Source organism: Bos grunniens, chromosome 9 (genome assembly GCF_055505025.1).
Source record: "Bos grunniens cultivar Pamir isolate PY7600 chromosome 9, Bosgru_T2T1.0, whole genome shotgun sequence".
NCBI lineage: Eukaryota > Metazoa > Chordata > Mammalia > Artiodactyla > Bovidae > Bos > Bos grunniens.
In genome coordinates, this window is record NC_141173.1 from 84,606,189 (window position 1) to 84,628,369 (window position 22,181).

General features: G+C 39.2%; 1 protein-coding gene across 1 annotated transcript in view; it reads left to right on the forward strand.

Annotated features, from left to right (window-relative positions):
• GRM1 (glutamate metabotropic receptor 1) overlaps positions 1-22,181 on the forward strand; it is a 468,587-nt gene that overhangs the window by 405,416 nt on the left and 40,990 nt on the right. The window contains exon 13 of the mRNA XM_086316176.1: positions 11,854-11,980. Within this exon, the coding sequence (XP_086172302.1) occupies positions 11,854-11,980 (127 nt within the window). The remainder of the gene's footprint in view (positions 1-11,853; positions 11,981-22,181) is intronic.

A 22,181-nucleotide genomic window follows, 5' to 3' on the forward strand; every position in this document is an offset into this window, starting at 1 on the left:
TTTAGGTGAGGATTCCTACCTGAATAGGGTAGTATGAGGCAATTGGTAGACTTGGAGACATCATTGGTTTACACCCATCGTAGAAGCATGTCAGTAGTGTAAGAGTGGCTCCAACCAAACCAATGCGTGTGGGCCATACGTCAGTGCAGATTCTCCCCAAGAATCCACTTCTGATTCTTATGCAGGTGGAATTTTTCACATGAGGCTTTCTTGTGGTATTAGGAGTATATCCTCTGAAACCGGGAGAAACCTAAAACTTGTCCTTGACTCTTGCTACAGGATGTCAGACCGCAAGATTCTGGGTTCGTCCTCTTCTCTGGATGGTTGGGAAAACCAGGACCTCTGTGACCTAAAGTCTTATGGTTGGGACAACCCAGAAGCCCTGGGCTTTATGCTCTTCTTCCCTCATAGCTCAGACAGTAAATAGCGTCTGCTTACAACGTGGGAGACGTGGGTTGGGAAGATCCTCTGGGGAAGGAAATGGCAACCCACTCCAGTACTCTTGTCTGGAAAATTCCATGGATGGAGGAGCCTGGTAGGCTACAGTCCAAGGGATCACAAAGAGTTGGACACTACTGAGCAGCTTTACTGGTGGTGGACTGATGACCCACAGGAGGTCACATGTTCATCTCAGACCTCCTTCTCAGCCTGGGTGACAGAATCTCATCTTTAGTGCAGAAAACTACTATCAAAAAAGTTTATGGAACTACAAAGCTTGGTTTTTCAGAATATAACAAAAGAAAACAAATAAACAAGCAAAACCCTGGCAAGAGAAAACAAATCATCCTGAAGATGCTCTGCACTCCAGCTCCCTTTTAGAATTCCCTCCTGTTACTCTGACTGCTGGCAGGCCGTGAACGGGAGCTCACATTGCCGTGTGTAGTCCCATTTGTATGCTCCAGAGATAAACCCTCCCCCCAGGCCCCAGTTCAGAGGAAAGGCTGTCTGCATGCATCTCTAAGCTTGATGCTCAAGTATTTCTGGCATACATTTGCATTACGCCCATGCAGTGTTATCAAAGGAGATCCCAGAAATCATTGCTGAGTCACTACAGAGCACTAGCTAAAAATGAAAACCTCTTGGGGTCCAATTTTTGTAATACCATGTACCCTGCAGGATGAAAGTATGCCCGTTCTCAGTAGCATCTGGAGTGGAGGAGAGGGGGGATGTTTGTTTGTTTAAAATAAGCACCATGGGAAACAAATGATATCCAAATCCCATTTACCAAGTAATAGCATTTATATTCTTCCACTGTCGATTTGCCACCTAGCAGGTTCAGGATGCAGAGCGAGATCTCTCAGTAGCCACTACAGAGACTGGAAAAAAGCAACGTAAAAGGTGATGGGAGGGCTTGCACTTGTATTAACTGAGAAGCATAACCTTTGGGAAAGGATTATTCATTTTAAATGTCAAATGTCACTTCAAATGCTGATATAATCATTTGACTTGTTTTATGGTAACCCATAAAGCTTTCTTATGGTAATTCCCTTTGAAGTAGCTAAAAGTCCAGTTTTCTTATGTTATTGATTTTTAGAAATATAAATATTTTACAAATATAATATTTTAGGAAGGAGAAATTGATTTCAGTCATACCACAAACAGAGGTAAATAAAATCAAACTTTCATTGTTGTGTTTTATGGGTACAGTCAGGAAAGAAAGGACCCACACTAGGTGGTTCAACAGAGGGAGTTTTACATTATTAAAAAAAAAAAGAAAACTGGTTATAAAAGTAAGAGGGGGCGCTGATGCAACTCAAAGATGAGCAGCGGCAGGAATTACTCCCACCCCAGGGCCAAAGCGACACAAGGAAGGTCGTAGATACTACCTGAGACACGTCCAGAGCTGGAGGAGGGAGAGGCCTCAATACGAGGCTTCTCTTCTCTCTGGCTCTTCAGTCTCCCATTAGGTCCTCCCATTCTTCCAACCCTATGGAGAAGACACTGGAAAGTGAGCCTGGAAAATGTAGTTCACAAGTCCTTAGCTCAGGTTCTCTTGAACCCTGAAAGCTCAGCAAGGCTCAAGTGCTAATATTTTATTGGGAGACAGAATCCCAGGGAAGCAGGAGTGAGAGGAAAAGGGAATGGAGACATGGAAGCATGGAAAAACACCTCCCCCACTGAGGTTATGCATCGCTGGGCAGGACACTGCCTCACTGAGCACAACTCAGCCTTACCAGATCTCTGGACAGACTTCTCAGACTGTTTATTGGAACAAAGAAAGGAGAAAAATGTATACACTCCTGCTATTCTATTTTCTGCTTCCCACGGTCAACGTTTGTTCACAGGAAGTGACGTTACCTGATGCCTCTAGGCAGCTACTGGGGCAGCCACCTGTCCTGTTAGGTGGATCTTCTTAAGATTTGGAAGCAGTGAGGGAGGGGAAGCAGCTGTGGGTCTTATAGCTCCTGCTGTGGTGAGTGCAATGGAGGCAGTTCTGGACCCCAGTGACTCCTCCACGGGAGAGAGAGCCACCTGGGGATGCCTTAAGATGACACAGTAGTGGTAGAAACTGAGGTGGAGTTGCAGAAGGGTCCAGAACGCCCAAGAACATGGCCAAGGGCCTGACACAGGTCAGGCAAAAGGAATCTGAATTAGCACATAAAATGTAGACCATGGGTCTGCAAGTGAACAGCAAGGGCCTGGTATGTGTGTTGGTCTCCCACACCAAGCCTGCTGCTGTTTTCCTCTGTGTAGGGAAGGCAGGAAAGAGGTAAGAAGAGGTGGAGAGGCAAAAGAAGTGAAAGTGAAAGAAAGGAGCAGAGAGGCAGTAGAGATGGGAGACTAACATTTATCAAGCATATCCTTGTGCAAGTACAATAATGGGTGCTTTACTGACATCATTTCAATTCTTCCTTAAAACAATGCTTTTAAAGGAGGTATTATCACCCCATTTTACAGATCAGAAATCAGAGGCCCAGAGGGCTTGAGTCACTTGTCCAAAGCTTTCTCAGCTAGCAAATGCCGAGCTGGGCTTAGAGCCAACCCAAAGCTCTTATCAACCCACAGCCACATGTTGTTCAACCATCTTTCATTATATGAACTGGCATAATTCCTACAAATTTCAATTGCTGAAGCTTATTTTCTCAACAGTTCACAACAAAACTATAAATAGAGATCCACTTTAAAAATGCTAAGGGAAACCAGAATCTAGAGTTAAGGAGGCAATAAATACTAGAAGGCAGTTGGGAGACTGACAGAGATGGGGAAACTGACAGAGAATCCCAGGGAAAGGGTCCTGAAGTTTGCTCCCACTGGCCTCCTATTCTTTCTTTTCGCTTCTCTTCTCTTATTTTTTTCTTCCCTTAAGTTTGTTTTTGGATTCTTTACTGGTTCATGGGGTCACAAAGAGTTGGATACGACTGAGCAACTGAACTGAACTGAACTGAACCAAACTGGATTTGGGAGTTTTGTCATGGAGAGTAGAGACCCCCACTTTCCCCTCTTCTGACCTGGCCAATCAAGATAGAATTACGGAGACATTATGTGAACATGGACTATATCATAAGTGGTTCTTCATTACATATGCCATATTATTATATAGTAAAATACACCTTATATACATGAAAAAAAAGCCCCTATACACCTATTTTTACAGACTGTATACTTTAGGACTGAGTTGACTATTTTTTCCCTGAACCATTTGAAAGTGAGGTGCAAATATCATGAAACTTCGTACCTCAACTTTTGTTTTCTAAGAATAAAGGCAATTCTCACATGGCTACAAGACTAACTAAGAAAATTAGCAATAACATCATCAACTACAGTTGTCCTGTCCTCCTCAGCCTCCTCTTTCTGTGAATCAAAGCAAACTACCCATAAGTTTTAAGTTGTTCATAGTTAATGTTGATGCTTTTGAACTGTGGTGTTGGAGAAAATTCTTGAGTCTCTTGGATGGCAAGAAGACCCAACCAGTTCATCCTGAAGGAAATCACTCCTGAATATTCATTTGGAAGGACTGATGCTGAAGCTGAAACTCCAGTCCTTTGGCCACCTGACGCAAAGAACTGACTCATTAGAAAAGACCCTGATGCTGGGAAAGATTGAAGGCAGGAGGAGAAGGGAATGACAGAGGATGAAATAGTTGGATGGCATTACCGATTCAATGGACATGAGTTTGAGTAAGCTCTGGGAGTTGGTGATAGACAGGGAAGCCTGGCATACTTCAGTCCATGGGGTCACAAAAAGTTGGACACGACTAAGTGACTGAACTGAACTGATAGTTAATGTAACCAATGAAATAAAGACATGGTTCTTTCATTGTGTAATATCTTCCAAAGTCCGCTGCAGGATGGCAGAGTCTCAATAAAAATTGCACACAGAAATATTAAAAATTATTTATCTGAGAAGCTTATAGTTGCATAATAATGATGTGATCTGCCCCAGCTACTAAAACCATATTTGCTAAAATTTTGGAAAAAGTTGAAGACAAAATATTGTGGGTTTTATTATGTATGTGAAATCATGAAATTACTATAGTCTCTCTGGGTGAAGAGGAAACTTTACTGGTTATGATGAGAAATTCTATGGAATCATCATTAATTTATTCACAGTCACTCTGATGGCTTCATGTCTCAAGCTTCGACCAGTATTTAAGCTGGTCTCCTGGATACTGAACTTTTTGATGATCACTTTATCCTTGGTGGGCTTCCCTGGTGGCTCAGATGGTAAAGAATTCGCCTGCAATTCAGGAGACCCAGGTTTGATCCCTGGGTGGTGAAGATCCCCTGGAGAAGGGAATGGCAACCCACCCCAGTATTCTTGCCTGGAGAATCCCAAGGACAGAGGAGCCTGGCCGGCTATAGTCCATGGGGTCACAGAGAGTCGGACACAACTTAGTGATTAACACTTTCTTCTTTTCACTTTGGCCTCAGATCTAGCTTGTCTGCCACTTTTGGAGACAGGTGCTGATAGAAGCTGCTGCTGAGTCATGTAACATGAAGCAGAGAAGGAGCCCAGCAGATTTCCTGTGTTTTGCAGGTGGCTGTGGCTGAAGCAGGGCCCGAAGTCTTTTTAAAGTAAATATATATTGGCACATTACCCACATAGAGAAAAGTAGAGGAGGAAGGCAATAGCATAAGTATGCCGAGAGCTCTTACTTGCAATCTTTGCTCTAGCTGATCCCACCACATAGAAATCTCTTTCACCAGATGTATTCAGAGCTTCCTCCTTTCCTGCTCTTAAGTCCTTACTTAAATGGCATATCTTTCTTAAAAAATTAATTTTTAATGGAGTCAAATGACCTATCTTAGTGAAGCCTTACCTGACCATCACAGGTAAAATTGCAATCCCCAGTTCCATGTGCCTCCTCCCTAACAGGACTGGGACTAAGATGAGGCAAGTCAGAAGCCTACTGCACATACACTAAAGAGATCTGCCCACCCCCACCCTGACTCCACTCAAGATCTTGCAAGTGCAGGGTGGACCCCACATGCTGAAAGGTTTAAGTGCCTCTAAAGTCTGATTCCTAGGCCTCTTGCCTCCTATTGATCCCTGTCCTGAACCCTATTCCTCTTTCTTGCTGTGTTTTTCTCAAAGCCTTTCTCTAGAATGAGAACTTCTCAAAGATAAGGATATGATCTATTCACTGATGGTTTCTACCCTTGATGCAGCGCCTGGCATTCTGCATGCATAATGAGAATGAATGAATGGCTAAATGACTGACTGCATATGCCCTGCAGAGGCATTTCATTCATTCTTCTATCGGTATACTCTACTCTGTCAGAGTTTTGAGCTTCTTAACCTCAGTGATCATCAAGTCTTTTCATTTATCTGTCCCTATGTATCGTACCATGTCTGGCACACTGGGCCACTAAATAAAGGTTGGATAAGTGAATAAATATCTGCCAACTTCTGAGATGTAGTTTTGGTTCTTGGTATAACATATCATCACTGTGATAACTGTTTTTACACTAGGAAGAGCCTGCTGCTGCTGCTAAGTTGCTTCAGTGGTGTACGACTCTGTGCAACCCCATAGATGGCAGCCCACCAGGCTCCCCCGTCCCTGGGATTCTCCAGGCAAGAACACTGGAGTGGGGTGCCAGTTCCTTCTCCAGTGCATGAAAGTGAAAAGTGAAAGTGAAGTCACTCAGTTGTGCCCGACTCTTAGCGACCCCATGGACTGGAGCCTACCAGGCTCCTCCATCCATGGGATTTTCCAGGCAAGAGTACTGGAGCGGGGTGCCATTGCCTTCTCTGAGGAAGAGCCTAGATCTTGATAATAACTGGAGATGATGTGACTGAGGTTTGCACAAGCTGCTGACCCCTCTGCAGCTGTTTCCTCACCTGCAAAATATACATAAGTAACTTCACTCCATGGAGCGGTTGTGAGCGTTAGTATAATTCTGTACAGAGTTCCTCACACATGGTCTGGTTCAATATATGTCCATTTTTGTGATCATTTTTTATTCGTATATGATTTTTGTTACATTTTCCCTGTAATAAATTACAATGTAGGGATTTTCCTAAATTGATATTTTCTATAGTCCTTGCCAAGCTTTCAATCCTTCCTATTTTTTGTTTTCTTAAATTCTTCATTTTCATTTCTCCTGTTTATATCCTATTCCTTATTATTTCTGTCTTTCCTTTCACATACATTATTGAATAATTATTGAATAATTAATATGTGCCAAGAACTGTGCTAGCACTGTGAATGCAAAGGAAACCTAAACAGCAGCTGGTTTTCCTACAGACCTAATTAGGTAAGACCCAAGTCTTTATTCTGTTTAGTTTTCCAGGCATTTTCCTCCTGAAGAAAATGTCTCTGTTTCCTTTAATGTATTGTTACTTTTCCTTCATTATATTCTCCTGATGCTGTTTACTTTCTTTTACCCTTTTTCTAAACAAAGCTTAAACTAAAAAAAATCCATTTCAAGTTATTCGGAAACATATTCATAAAAAGAACACTTGATTTTCTATGGCACAAACAAGACTCCTACAGTGTACTTGGAATTGAATCATAGCCTTGTGTGAAGCAGCAAGTCGTCTAGTCTTGCTAACAATAAACAGAGCACCAGTACATAGGATGTAAAAGGAATCAAAACAGTTCTTGTGTCTTGGGAAGTCTTGGTCCTTCAAAGAAAATTTCAATGAAACATTAAATCTCTTATCATGACTGAGAGCTGTCATAAAAAGTGTCTTACTGTAACAAAAATGAAATAATACTTTATTCAGTTATTGGCTATATACTACATGCAAAAGAAATATCACTTAGTGTAAAAATATAAAAATAACTTAAAATATTTGTGAAATGAGGAGATGAAAACATAAGAGACAATAATTTAAGAATTTTTTAAGTATCTGAATGCAGCGTATCTATCATATACGTGTGGGTCCTCCCAGCAGCCCAGATGGTAAAGCATCTGCCTGCAATGCAGGAGACCTGGGTTCGATCCCTGGGTCAGGAAGATCCCCTGGAGGAGGAAATGGCAACCCACTCCAGTATTCTTGCCTGGAGAATCCCATGAACAGAGGAGCCTGGCAGGCTCCAGTCCATGGGTTCACAAAGAGTCAGACACGACTGAGCGACTAACAGTACTACTTCCATCATATACATGTGACACAATTAGTGGACAAAAGTTGACTAACTTGTGGTAATAAAATACCAACTATATCTTATTAGTAATTACAGAGGATTTTTAAATAAGATAATGTTTCGAAGGGTTCACTGCACCAGAAATACTTCCTGGAGCCTGTGTCAGGACTCAAATGTAGTGACATAGATGAAGTGATGGAGGAAAGAGAGTTCTCTGAATGGAAAAGAATATTTTTTTGTTTATTAAAATATATTTATTTCTTTACTATATTGTTGCATATTAAAACCATGGATTAAACAACATATGCTCTCTCTCTCTTGCCCTCCTTAAAATCTGTTCTCCAAATGGTAGAAAGAAAGTCAGATGAAAAATAAATCAAATGATGTATCTGCCCTACTTGAAACCTCCCTCCAAAACAAACAGTTATATAGACACTACTGAAGACATAATGTCTGTTTGGTGGACTTATGTAAGAAATTATTAGCAATCAGACTCAGGTGCAGAAACAAGGACTGGGGTCTAAGTAAATGCCTGATCAAAGAGCTTATGTTTTGAAGATATTAGAAAAGGGAGGCACTAAAGTTCCTTGAGTGGCTTAATTACATTTTTAAAAAAGATTCAACTCAACCCTTATTCAGAGGGCACCTACTGTGCGTTCTTGGCACATTTCTTGATGACTGTGATCTGAAAACAGGGAAAGTAAGGCATGATTCCCTTCCCTTAGGAGCCCACAGCCCACAGTGATAGTCTTGGCAATTGCATTCTGTTACTCTGGAGTGAGAAGTAATTAAAGCCAGGATTAGAGGCAGGGACCAAAATCCAGCATGCCATTTCCTTCTCCATGAGATCTTCCCAATCCAGGTATGGAACCTGGGTCTCCTGCAGTGCAGGCAGACTCTTTACCATCTGAGCCACCAGGGAATCTTAAGTCTGGAGGGGTAGCTGAGAGACAGAAAAGACAAGTCCCATAATTTAGATGATATATGTCAAAAGTGCAAATATTTGGTGGCCAAATAAGAAGGAATAACAAAAAAATTCTATCTGAGCAGTTCCTTTTTCATTATTTGATAAATGTATAAGCTAATCATTTTTTATGCACTTATTCAGCCATTCAAAACCTAATTTTAAGTATTTTTCCATGTGGCAGTCACCCATAGGATCTATTTTTCACTAGTCATCTTGCATAAATATGTTTGTTTAGAATTATTATCTTTAGAATTTGTCTAATTTGAAGTATTTATTTTATAGTTAGGGAAAAGATAAAGCTGATTGAAGAGATAGACATTATTTTGCACTTCTTATACTAATTAAAATAATAAAGCACTACTTTTTAAATTTTTCCATAGCATTAGAAAAATTTATAGTTTGGAATACAGTACAAATTGTCATGCTTACTCTGAGGATAGATGTGGATTTTCAGAAAGACAGTTTGAGTATACTTTCTAGAGTTATTTGAAAGTAAAAGAAGAAAAAGAAAACCTTTTACAGTTTCTGAAAATATACTGTCATGATATATTTTTCATGTAATTTTAAAATAGTGGCTCATTAATACATTTTGACCCGATCTACAAGAAGATAATTTTATCCTCACAAAGGATAAGGTGTATATGACTTTAAGCTATGGCAATATTTGCTCTTTGATTTCTGACTTTACATAGGAGAACATTTGATAATGTCAAACATGTTAGGTCCCATCACTTCACGGCAAATAGATGGGAAAACAATGGAAACAGTGAGAAACTTTATTTTTGAGGACTCCAAAATCACTGCAGATGGTGACTGCAACCATGAAATTAAAAGACGGTTGCTCCTTGGAAGAAAAGCTATGACCAAACTAGACAGCATATTAAAAAGCAGAGACACTACTTTGCTGACAAAGGTCCATCTAGTCAAAGCTATGGTTTTTCCAGTAGTCATGTATGGATATGAGAGTTGGACCATAAAGAAGGCTGAGCACCGAAGAATTGATGCTTTTGAACTGTGGTGGTGGAGAAAACTCTTGAGAGTCCCTTGGACTGCAACAAGATCCAACCAGTCCATCATAAAGGAAATCAGTCCTCAATATTCATTGAAAGGACTGATGCTGAAACTTAAACTCCGATCCTTTGGCCACCTGATGTGAAGAACTGACTCATTTGAAAAGACCCTAATGCTGGGAAAGATCAAAGGCGGGAGGAGAAGGGGATGACAGAGGATGAGATAGTTGGATGGCATCACTGACTCAATGGACAAGAGTTTGAGTAAACTCTGGGAGTTGGTGATAGACAGAGAAGCCTGGTATGCTGCAGTCCATGGGGTCACAAAAAGTCGGACACAACTGAATGACTAAACTGACTGAACATGTTAGGGAAAGACTTCTGTTTCCAGCCGAGAGAGAATAAAAAAGTTCAGACAGCATTCTGCTGTAAACAATCAGAAAACTTGACACAATATATGAAATAACTGTGTTCAGACATTGGAAAACAGTGTATGACCTTGATTTCAAAGAATTGAAAGGAAACAGAGAAGTGAACCCTAAAATCATTCAGGCATTCTGTCTGGAGGCAATTTCCTGGTTGTTATTTAGTGAGAAAGAACACAGAGTTTGGCTATCTTGATAATTTAAGAAGACAGAAACCAAGGTTTAGGAGAGCCAAGGCAGATAGAATCAGTAGTGCAGAGAAAGGAAGAGAATGAATCAATGCAGAAAAAGAGTTCCAGCAGTTGGTGTATGAGTTCCCATCAGTATTTGACTCTATCTGCATAAGTATGGTGGAGAAGGAAATGGCAACCCACTCCAGTATTTTTGCCTAGAGAATCCTGTGGACAGAGGAGCCTCATGGGCTGCTGTCCATGGGGTGGCACAGAGTCAGACATGACTGAAGCGACTTAGCAGCAGCAGCAGCATAAGTATGAAGTGAAAGTGTCAGTCACTCATTTGTGTCTTATTCTTTGTGACCCCATGGACTGTAGCCCGCCAGGATGCTCTGTACATGGAATTGCTCAGGCAAGAATACTGGAGTGGGCAGTCATTCTCTTCTCCAGGGAATCTTCCCTACCCAGGAACTGAACCCTGGTCTTCTGCATTGCAGGCAGATTCTTTACCATGTAAGCCACCAGGGAAGCCCCCTGCATGAGTATAGTACAATTTAGAAAGTCCAAGGAAAGAAAAATGACTGTGGTTCTGGATTCCCAGAGGCCCCATAAGGCCAAGAATTTTCCCAGTTTCCATAAGCCAGAGTAGAGATACCTTGCTGAATACACAGAGATGAGCAGAGAGCCCAACAAGGTCACACTTTATAATAAGGGTAAACTATTCTTAGATTGGGGATTCCCTGGTGGCTCAGACGGTAAAGCGTCTACTTGCAATGCAGGAGACCCAGGTTCAATCCCTGAGTTGGGAAGACCCCCTGGAGAAGGAAATGACAACCCACTCCAGTACTCTTGCCTAGAAAATTCCATGGATGGAGGAGCCTGGTGGGCTACAATCCATGGGGTCGCAAAGAGCTGGACTCGACTGAGCGACTTCACTCACTTATTCCTAGATTAGAGAATATTGTAGACTTGCCCTAAAAGATGGAAAAACAAGGCTCAAACTGAGCCACAGTAACCAGGCTGCCTGCCAGAACAAAGGCCAATACTTCAAGAAAAAAATCCAGCACTCTATACCTTATGTACAGCATCTGGTTAAAAAACTTAGGCCTGTAAGAAAGTGAGAAAATGTGATACATAACCAGAAAGAAAATCAAGGGATAGAAATAGTCCTAGATATTATATTGATGATGGAATTAATAGTCAAATTAAGATGCCTACTATAAATACATACAAAAGGGTTTAAAAGAAAACGTACATATCATGAGATGATATATGGTGATGGATTTTAAAAAATGAAAAACAAAGAGTATTAGAAATGATATTTTAAACAATAGGATTAGCAACATATTAGACATTATGGTAGTAAAGATCAGGGAGCTTACAACATAACAGTATGAAAAAGAGAAATGTACTTTTACTTTTCTGAGAACTATTAATGCATATTAATATATATATATATATATATATAATGATAGCATTCAACTGTTTAATTCCCTTTATAAAAGAAATGATTATGGAAAAGCCTCCAAATCCAACATGGAGTGAATTGAAATTCACATCTGAACTCTACTGCAATGAGGTATACTTCAATCCATGTATTTGAGGTTCCTCAATGTGTACAATTTTTTTGGAAAGTTAGTCTTCAAAAAAAAAAAAATTACAGTATGAAAGCAAGTCCTCATCTGAAAAAAGAAAGGCTGTCTGGAGAAACTAAATTTAAGGCATATGAAATATCCCTGTGTTATAGGTCATACGGAAAGGGGAAGTCAGCTGCTGCTGGATTTGCACTGCCTGCAAAGAGAATGAGTATGTGCAAGATGAATTCACCTGCAAAGCCTGTGACTTGGGATGGTGGCCCAATGCAGATCTGACAGGTAGGAACTGTCTCACTTGTCAACCTTATCCCGAACATTGGCCTCTGCAATGTGCCTGTTGTGTAAAATGTGAGTGATTAACTCACGTCTTTTTCAATATTTATTTACATTGTTACTGCTCATGTCAAAGGTACACTTAAAGCTCTTAAAAGTTTTCCATCATCCATATTAAAAGTTTATTTAAATATAAATAAAAGTGTATTCAAAGAGTATTCTTGTATACCAGTTGTTCCTGTTTTTCTTTTTATAATTTTTATCTGAAAATAATCAGGGAAGAAACATGTAAAAATATAAAAGAAAATAGTTATTTTAATAGTGTGATTAGTCATTCAGTCATGACTGACTCTTTGTGACCCCATGGACTGTAGCCCACCAGGCTCCTCTGTCCATGGGATTCTCTAGGCAAGAATACTGGAGTGGGTTGTCATTTCTTCCTCCAGGGGATCTTCCCGACCAGGGATCGAGCCTGAGTCCCCAGCCTCTCTTGCATTAGCAGGCAGATTCTTTACCACTGAGACACCTGGGAAGCCTCTATTTTAATAAATGTTTCCCATGCTCTACTCTCTATCTGGAATTTCTTTCATCTCCTTATCTGCCTGACAAATTTTACAGTAGTTGTGAAGTTTGTTAGACAGACACAGAGATAAAAAAAAAAAAAATCCAGATAGAAAGTAGAACATGGGAAACAGGAAAGCATGTAGTACTTTTGGGGAAAACCATGGAACAACTATATGGGGTTGTTTGGTAAATACAAGGGCCTGGTAGAGATATGGTCAGAAATGAGATTGGTTGAGGACACTGGAAGTAAATGGTAAGGAACTTCCTTAAGAACTTATTCTAAATGTTTGGATTTGGGCTTTAAATATAGGAGAACCACAGAAGCATTTAAAGTGGTGAATAATGTCATGATATTGGTGTCTCAGAGAGATAACCATGATGGCAGTGTGGACAAGGATAGTGAACCTAAACTGAAAACAGAGAGAAGTGAGAAAGCTACTGTGTTGGTCCAAATGAGGAATTTCAAAGGGTATGAATAGAGCAGCTGCACGGGAGTAGAGAGGAATAAATGAATGCAGGAGATGATTTACTCATAAAATCAGTGGGATTCCTGTGGATGGATTACCCAAGTTTCTAAGCTTCCCAAGAGTAATGTTCAGGTATGTGAGTTTTGTGGCTTACCAGATGGCGCTAGTGGTAAAGAACCTGCCTACCGATGCAGGAGACAGAAGAGACATAGGCTCAATCCCTGGGATGGGAAGATCCCCTGGAGGAAGAAATGGCAACCCACTCCAGTATTCTTGCTTGGAGAATCACATGGACAGAGGAGCCTGGCAGGCTACAGTCCACAGTGTCCCACAGAGTTGAAAATGACTGAAGCGACTTAGCATGTACATATGAGTTTTGATTTCCAAAAACTCTGATATGAGCTTACAGATGACACATGTGTCACAGATGTTGTTCAAAAAATTTAAGAGTGATAGAACCATAGAAACTTTGAGTTCATAGAGACCTTATCATCTGAATAACACAATCCCTCATTTTAGAACATGAAAGCTAAGGCCTGGAGAGGCATACTTGTGTGCCCAGGGTCATAACTAGTTAGAAGCAGGTCCTAGTTCATTGACTGCAGATCCCACGCTTCCCTGGGTGCTGTTGAAAATCATTAGGGTAACATTCACGAGTGCTGTTTACTTTTTCACTTCTTCCCAAATAAGACTCTGAAACTAAGAAATTGTGTGGCTTATTCAGAGGACATCAAAAATGGCTGCCTGAGTAGAAAAAGGTCAATAGTTAAAATTATACTTTTTAAAGTAAGAGACATGTAAAATGTTAATACGGTTAGAAAATGTGGCAGAACCAACACAAAATTGTAAAGTAATTAGCATCCAATTAAAATAAATTTAAGTTAAAAAAAGAAAATAAACAATATCAAAGCTTTTAGCAATCACCTGGTACAAAGGCCATTTTAAAATGAAAAGAAATTAGAATGTTTTTGAGGGTACAAACTCTGTCTCACCCATTTTTTAATTCTCTTGCTGAAAGCTGGTTTTCAACTTCAAATATGCCTAAAAATCACCCAGGTATTACTCATCTGCAGAGATCCCCATTCACTAATTCTGAGACGGGACCCATCAGATTCTAGTCCCTGTTCCATCCCTTGGGAAACTCTGGCTCACAGCCTGGTGCCTTGAACATACATAATTGCTGCCTGATAAATGTTTGTTCTATTGAGAGAATTAGAAAGAAGGAACTCACCCAAGTTCATCTAGGTCAATACAGATGGTTACTAGGAGAAGAATCACCTCAAGAATCTAGGGTTTTTGTCTCTGGGTCTAAAGCCCTTTCTTTCGTTCTGCATTTATCTCATGGTTGCATGCATTGGACTGACTTGAAGAAGCTTTTCCAACCTTGTTCTGGACACAAGCCTCCTCCCCCACAGGTTCACATCTTCAAGAACTGATCTTCTTAGTCAGTGTGTGCTTCCTGTCTTATTTATCTTGAGAAAGTAGTCTCCTTAGATCACTCTTTTGCTTGAAAACTAGGTTTGACTTCAGAGTCAGTCCTCTCTGCTTTTTGACTGAGACCGCAGCTGGCAAGAAAGAGAATCAAAGACAAAACTAGCCCCTTTCTAAGATTAATCTTAAATGTCAGAAGTCCTGGCTTTGAGGCACAAGTTTTCCTCTTGTCTACATTTTCAGAGCTTCCCAACTTTTCCTACTGTCTCAGCTTCCCTTTAATTGAAGCTTCTCTCATACATGAAAAGAACTTCTATCCAATATTAAAATAGAAAAAAAAACTTTTTAAAGATCTAATATAATAAAGGAACTCAAAGTCATTTGTTTTATCCCCTAGAGATCTTCCATTGTGGATATATTGTCTGTCCACTGCCAAGCGATGACCATCCTAGATTAGCAACAATTAAAAAAAATGCTCCTTAATTATAAATGCAACTTATAATTTTAATGCAAATATCTTTCTAGAGAAGTAAATCTACTATCACCCATCATACATGTAAAAATCACTAACATTCAAAAAAGTTGAGCCAAGCAACAGCCCATTCTGTCTTTATCTGGTAACAGCAGGCAAGTGGCTAAATTTGGATTATATATCCAAATTATGTCACAAGTCTTATGTTTAAGATCTTTCAGAATATGCATCTCTCATCCTCATTTATATTTAGTTTTAATGGCACCTATTGTTTCTGCATCCCTTCCACTCTTTCACGTTAATGGAAAATGAGGTCTAATTTGTCACTTACTGGGTGCCATGTCAGGCTCAGAGCAAGAGTGCAGTTCATGGCAATGTGTTTTTGACTGTTGCCATGATAGCAGTAGTTGTGAAAAGAGAAGACTCACAGGCAGAGAAAAACAAAAATCAGTAAAATACCAAGAGGAGTATATACATTGTCTTTATGTAAGTGTTTTATTTTCATGGGTGGATTTTTTGGACTGAACTTTAGTTAAAATGAGAAAATAGTGCTTTTTACTGAAGGTGAAGTTTATTAAAAATATGCTTAAAATCATTTTATGAGATACTTTGCATATATGCTCCAAAGACTAAAATTAATGAATAAAAGTATGTTAACAAGTGAGTTTTTATTCTCATTAGGATATGTTGCTTTTTGGCTATGAAGAAAAAAAAAAGTTTATTTCTTAGAGAAAGTGTCTTCTGAAGATGTTAATAAGCTTCTCATGTTTTCTTCCTGGGAAAATGTACATTTTAATTCAGCATATAAATTTCACACTTTACTTCTTATGGTACATAAACAGAGATTTCTTCTGCCATGATATACAATTTGATAATAGTTTAACAATTTATGGACCGATTATAAGAAACCCGATGCTCTATTCCTTATAAAAAGTCAAATAGTGTAAAATAATTCCTCATAAAGTCAGACTACCCTAAATCTTACAATAAAAATATGAAGTACTGTTATAAAAAATTAACTTTTAACTATTTTTCCGTACTTAACAGTTGCAGCCACCTCTCAGGTTATCTACTTATTTATTTACTTTTGTATTATACACAACCACCTTCTTTGTGCCAGGTATTTTTTTGAGATATTGGGACATATGGGTGAGTAAGACAAGGTTTATATCCTAGAAGACAAACTTCATATAAAACTAGACATGTAAGCAGACAATTATAAGTCCTGGAACAAGACTATGTACAAAATTTCATATGAGTAGAGAGAAAAAAGCAATCTTATTTTCCCTGGCAAGAGAAAGAGGAAGGGACATTTGAGCTTAAAGATTGAATAATAAATAGAATTTCCCCTTTTAGGTAATTTGTATTAACGTAATAATATTAGAGAAAGCATTTCAATGAAGCCTTATGCAATTGTGAAGCAGTATTGTGAATGTTATTAAATGTCCCAACACACTTTAGGTGAAATAACTGTGGCCTATCTTTGTTTCTTGTTTCATATTAATTGGAAAGAATTCAGATATTAAATTTTAACCTCCTTTAATGCATTTGGATGTTATAAGTGAGCCAATATTTAGTTCGAAAATTAGAAGTTAACCCTTGTCCTCAGATTACAGTTATTACCACTTCTCTTGGATTTTGCTCAGTAACTTGTAGTCTGCTGGAAGGAAACTGACTTGTCTGGGGTAACTCTGACCATGAACACTGCCAGGTCCTTAAGTTCTCAGTGTTTAATTATAGTATGCACAACTCACTGTTAAAGTCTTCTCCTTGTGGGTGTCAGGTAGGCTCAGGGCACTCACTCTAAACCACTGATTGAATTTAACCATCACCCCTTCTAGTCTTGGAATTACTAAACAATGGAGGTTGGGAAACCCTTCTCTTTAAAAAAAAACAGGATAAAGAAAGTACATTACATCACATAACCTATATGGACAATGCATATTTTGTCTAATTCCCACAAAGTATCGAAGCTAGCCCTTCTCAAATTTAGGATGTCTTAAAAAATAGAAAAAAAAAAAAAAAGAAAGGAAAGGAAAGAAGAAAAAACAACTTTTAAGAAGCTTATACAAAATGTAACTTGTCAATCCCAATCCCTATGTGATTCTGTTTTGGGTGGTCCTGTATTGGCATTGAAAATCTTGCTTTTCACATAGGAAAAAAGAATCTAGGATCTTTAAAAGGGATAAAGCAATCTTAATGGTGCTGAGCACCTAAGAATTGATGCTTTTGAACTGTAGTGTTGGAGAAGACTCTTGAGAGTCCCTTGGACTGCAAGGAGATCCAACCAGTCCACCCTAAAGGAGATCAGTTCTGGGTGTTCATTGGAAGGACTAATGTTGAAGCTGAAACTCCAATACTTTGGCCACCTGATGCAAAGAGCTGACTCATTTGAAAAGACCCTGGTGCTGGGAAAGATTGAGGGCAGGAGGAGAAAGGGACGACAGAGGATGAGAAAGTTGGATAGCATCACCAACTCAACGGACATGGGTTTGGGTGGACTCCGGGAGTTGGTGATGGACAGGGAGGTCTGGCGTGCTGTGGTTCATGGGGTCGTAAAGAGTCAGACATGACTGAGTGACTAAACTGAACTGACTGAATGGTGCGGTAGGTATACTGCTTTGGGGTATTATGACAAACTGCTACTGTTGCAACACAAGAATACTTAGACTTCTACCAGAAGGACGGTTTTCTTCATTTGTGTATAGTACACTGGGTAAGGTTGGCTTCACTTACAGCTAGACTTGGAAGACTGATTACCTATGGAGATGGCTGAGTGTCAGTCTTTAGTTTCTGGTTACATTAATGTGTATGTGTTAGTTTCTCAGTTGTATCCAACTCTTTGCAACCCCATGGACTGTAGCTTGCCAGGCTTCTCTGTTCATGGAATTCTCCAGGCAAGAATACAGGAGTGGGTTGCCATCTCCTTCTCCAGGCCAGGGGAGTTTTAAACTTTAAACTGGTTACATTAAAGGGGCTAGGATTTATGATATGTGGTTTAAAGTTTGAAACTCCACTAGCGACAACCAAAGTTACTTCATTTACTGATGCATATTTTATTAGACAGGTCGACTTGGCTGTACAACTTGAGGGCTATGAAAGAGCTATGAGTTTCTATCTTGTGCTGTCTCAAAATCAATGTTCATTGTGCAGATTTTGGTAGCTCAATCCACTGATAAATCATGCCCTTGTTGAAATGAGCCCATCTTAAATTTGAGAAGTACTAGTTTTGATATCTTGAGAGAATTACACAAAATAGCCATCACGTCCACATATGTGAGGTAATGTACTTATTTGTCCTGTTTTGAGGTTTAAGGAGGAGAGTTACCCAACCTCCAGGGGTACCTGGATACCTCAGTCCCTGGCTGCTAACCTGCACTGTCCTTTTCTCACCGTACTTTTCCTTTTGCCTTTGAAGACATTACATGAGCATGTTCTGTGAGTCTTCTGAATCTTTCCAAGTATTTGAACTTGTGAAATATTTACATATGCAAAGATTATCCTAATACTGTAGTTAACAATAGTACTTGGATTATTGAGTTAGAGTATGATCGTCTCTAATAAAACCTAGATTTAGACAAGTACTTATTACCAGTAAGGAGAACATTAAGGACAAAAATTGTATAGATTTTAATCAGTCAAGAAGAAAAGTATGAATAAGCAAGAGAAAAAAAGAGTATGCTACATGTAGGAATATGAAGATAATCCTGCACAGAAGACCATGTGTAATGATCATGTTGCTTCAAGGTTGTTACATTAGCTCATTAGCTTCCATGAGCCTTTGGCTTCTGGAGGTGCTCTGAAAATCCTCAGGTTAAAATCACTTAAGAATGCAACTTCCAGCAGTATTAGGGTTCCCTTTTATTTGTCCAAAAGTTTGAGAATGAGGACAGTTTCATATAACTTAAATTCATGAATAAGTGTTCCAATGAAACATTTTCATATCCCTAGATTGGTAAATTGGAACATGCTTGCTAAGACTACAAGTCTGATCATATTTTAGTCATTATAAGTGTTGTGGTTTGTCAACATGGGAATGCTTCAGAAAATATTCACACTGTTTAAACGAATACATATTTATAAACCACAGAAGAAGATAACTGCAGGCAATGCATTTGGAGTTACTCACAGGATTCTTTTACAATTGTGTCAGTCAGTGTCCCCACCTTTACAATTTTCCCAGATTAATTTAATTACAAATGAAGCATGAACTGGCTGCATCTGCTATCCTGGAAATGTTTTCCCATTAGTGTTTAATTTTGTGGCCAATTTGTTTCTACTGAAATGAATTCTTTAATTTTTTTTTCCATCAGAATTTTATCTAGTGTCTATTGGATACTTCATGTGGTGCTGCCAGACAGCCATTCTGGCTTTGCCAGATAATATCCTTGTAGATCTGGCATTTCTTTTGAGAATTTCTTTGCTGGCTAGATTTTGTGTTCCTATAACTGAATTCTTGAACTTCTCTAGTACACAAAATATCCATCCTGTCCACATGTGTGAGGTAATGCACTTGTTTGTCCTGTTTGTTGTCATTAATATACTATTCATTATTGCTTTATATGAGACTTGTGCAAGGACTCTTAGAATAGTCTGTATAGTATAATCATCTCTAAAATATTTATATTATATTTTACAGTACTAGTATTAGCCTTTATAGTACCTTTTTTAATGCTACAGTTCTGAACTGCTATGGCAGCAATTATTTTATATAACATCAACACATCAAGATACTATTATTTATTCAAAAAAAACTGAAAACTTTTGAAAATGTGTTTTTATATTATTTAAAGACTTTTTAAAACATGTCTTTATAGTATTAAATAAATGGATTATTCTGAAATCACACCAGTTATTAGCTTAATATATGCCTCTTTTCTTTTAAAATTTGATAGGATACAGAGAAGCCAAAATTCAATTATTAAAAATATTTATCTTGTGGTAGAGTATTTCATTTTATAATACTGGCTGGACTACTTATGTATTAAACTTAGTGGTTTTCTTTTTAGTTTTAGACTTATGGTGAAACAATGTTAATATTTAGTACTGGGTATTCAAAATTCTATTCGACAAGGACACTCCTTGAATAACATAAACACAATCTTGAGATTCTCCCCCTTTGGTTATAGAGCTTAATTATGCTCACTTACTACATCAGTGAATAGTAATATGGGAAGAATTAGCAACAGTTCATAACTAGCTAATTAGCAGAAACTGTTGGACAATTTCAGTTAATAATAGGGATTTATTACACATGGTACAAGGACTTAAAGACCTTGTACAAAACCTAAGATATTTTGACTAACTTAGTTTATGCCTGAAACTATCCTAATGCCTGAAACTAAACTAATGGTTAGTCTCTTTGCCTAACCATTGGCTATGAAATTAAGAGGTTGGCTTTAAAAGGTAAATTCATGATGTATTGCTGGGTAACAAATTCAGTTCAGTTCAGTTCAGTTGCTCAGTCATGTCTGACTCTTTGCGACCCCATGAATCACAGCACGCCAGGCCTCCCTGTCCATCACCAATTCCCTGAGTTCACCCAAACTCATGTGCATCAAGTCAATGATGCCATCCAGCCATCTCATCCTCTGTCATCCCCTTCTCCTCCTGCCCCCAATCCCTCCCAGCATCAGGGTCTTTTCCAATGAAATTACCTCCAAACTTAGTAGCTTACAATGATCAGTTCAGTTCAGTTCAGTCGCTCAGTCATGTCTGACTCTTTGCGACCCCATGAATCGCAGCACGCCAGGCCTCCCTGTCCATCACCAACTCCCAGAGTTCACTCAGACTCACGTCCAACGAGTCAGTGATGCCATCCAGCCATCTCATCCTCTGTCATCCCCTTCTCCTCCTGCCCCAATCCCTCCCAGTGTCAGAGTCTTTTCCAATGAGTCAACTCTTCGCATGAGGTGGCCAAAGTACTGGCGTTTCAGCTTTAGCATCATTCCTTCCAATGAACACCCAGGGCTGACCTCCTTCAGAATGGACTGGTTGGATCTCCTTGCAGTCCAAGGGACTCTCAAGAGTCTTCTCCAACACCACAGTTCAAAGCATCAATTCTTCAGCGCTCAGCCTTCTTCACAGTCCAACTCTCACATCCATACATGACCACAGGAAAAAACCATAGCCTTGACTGCTGGATCTTTGTTGGCGAAGTAATGTCTCTGCTTTTGAATACGCTATCTGGGTTGGACATAACTTTCCTTCCAAGGAGTAAGCATCTTTTAATTTCATGGCTTACAATGATACCCATTTATTATCTCACAGTTTCTGTGGGTCAGAAATATGGGCAAAGTTTAGCTGAGTTCTCTGCTTCATCTCTCATAAATCTAAAAACTGAAGTATCAGCTATGGATGGGGTCTAGTCTGGAGGCTTGATTGTGGAAGGGTGCACTTCCAAATTCCCTTAAGCTAGTTATTGGCAGAATACAATCATCAAAGACTTGAATTTAGGGCTTCAGTTTTGTTTGTTTGTTTTGCCAGGGATTGGGGATGAGGACTGCTCTCAGTTCCTTGCCATGTGGACATTAGCAAAATAGGAGTTGTTTCATCAGAGCCAGCAAGAGAGTCTGCTACAAGATGAAGATTGTTATCTTATATAGCTTAATCATGGGAGAGATATCCTATCAACTTTGCTATATTCTATGGAAGAGAAGCAAGTCATAAGCCTAGTTCACACTCAAGGAGAGGGCATTATACATAGACATGAATCCCAGGATGCAGGGATCAATCTGAAACATCTTAGAAGCTACCTACCACAATGAACAATAATTATTTGATATTGCCATACTGTTAATTTCATTTACTCAGTGGCTCAGAAGGTAAAGAATCTGCCTGCAGTGTAGGAAGTCTGGGTTTGATTCCTGGGTTGGGACAAATCCTTGGAGAAGGGAATGGCAACCCACTCTAGTACGCTTGCCTGGAGAATTCCGTAGACAGAGGAGCCTGGTTGTTACAGTCCATAGGGTCTGCAAGGAGTCAGACTTGACTGAGAGACTAACATTTCACTTTTTAACTTTCACTTTTCTTTCTTTCATACTGTTAATACATCTAGATCATGGTGTAGCATTTTCATATTTATAGAAAAATTAAAGATTTGTGGTGATCTAGCTACCTATGATAATCTGCATGCTTATGTGCTCTGTTTCAATTCATCTTCCTATTTTTGTGGAGTATTTTCTCCATAGGAATTCTAGGACACAAGGCATTACTTGGATAATGTATTTAATTATACATAGTACAGGTATTTGTTCAAGCTGATTTTAGGAAA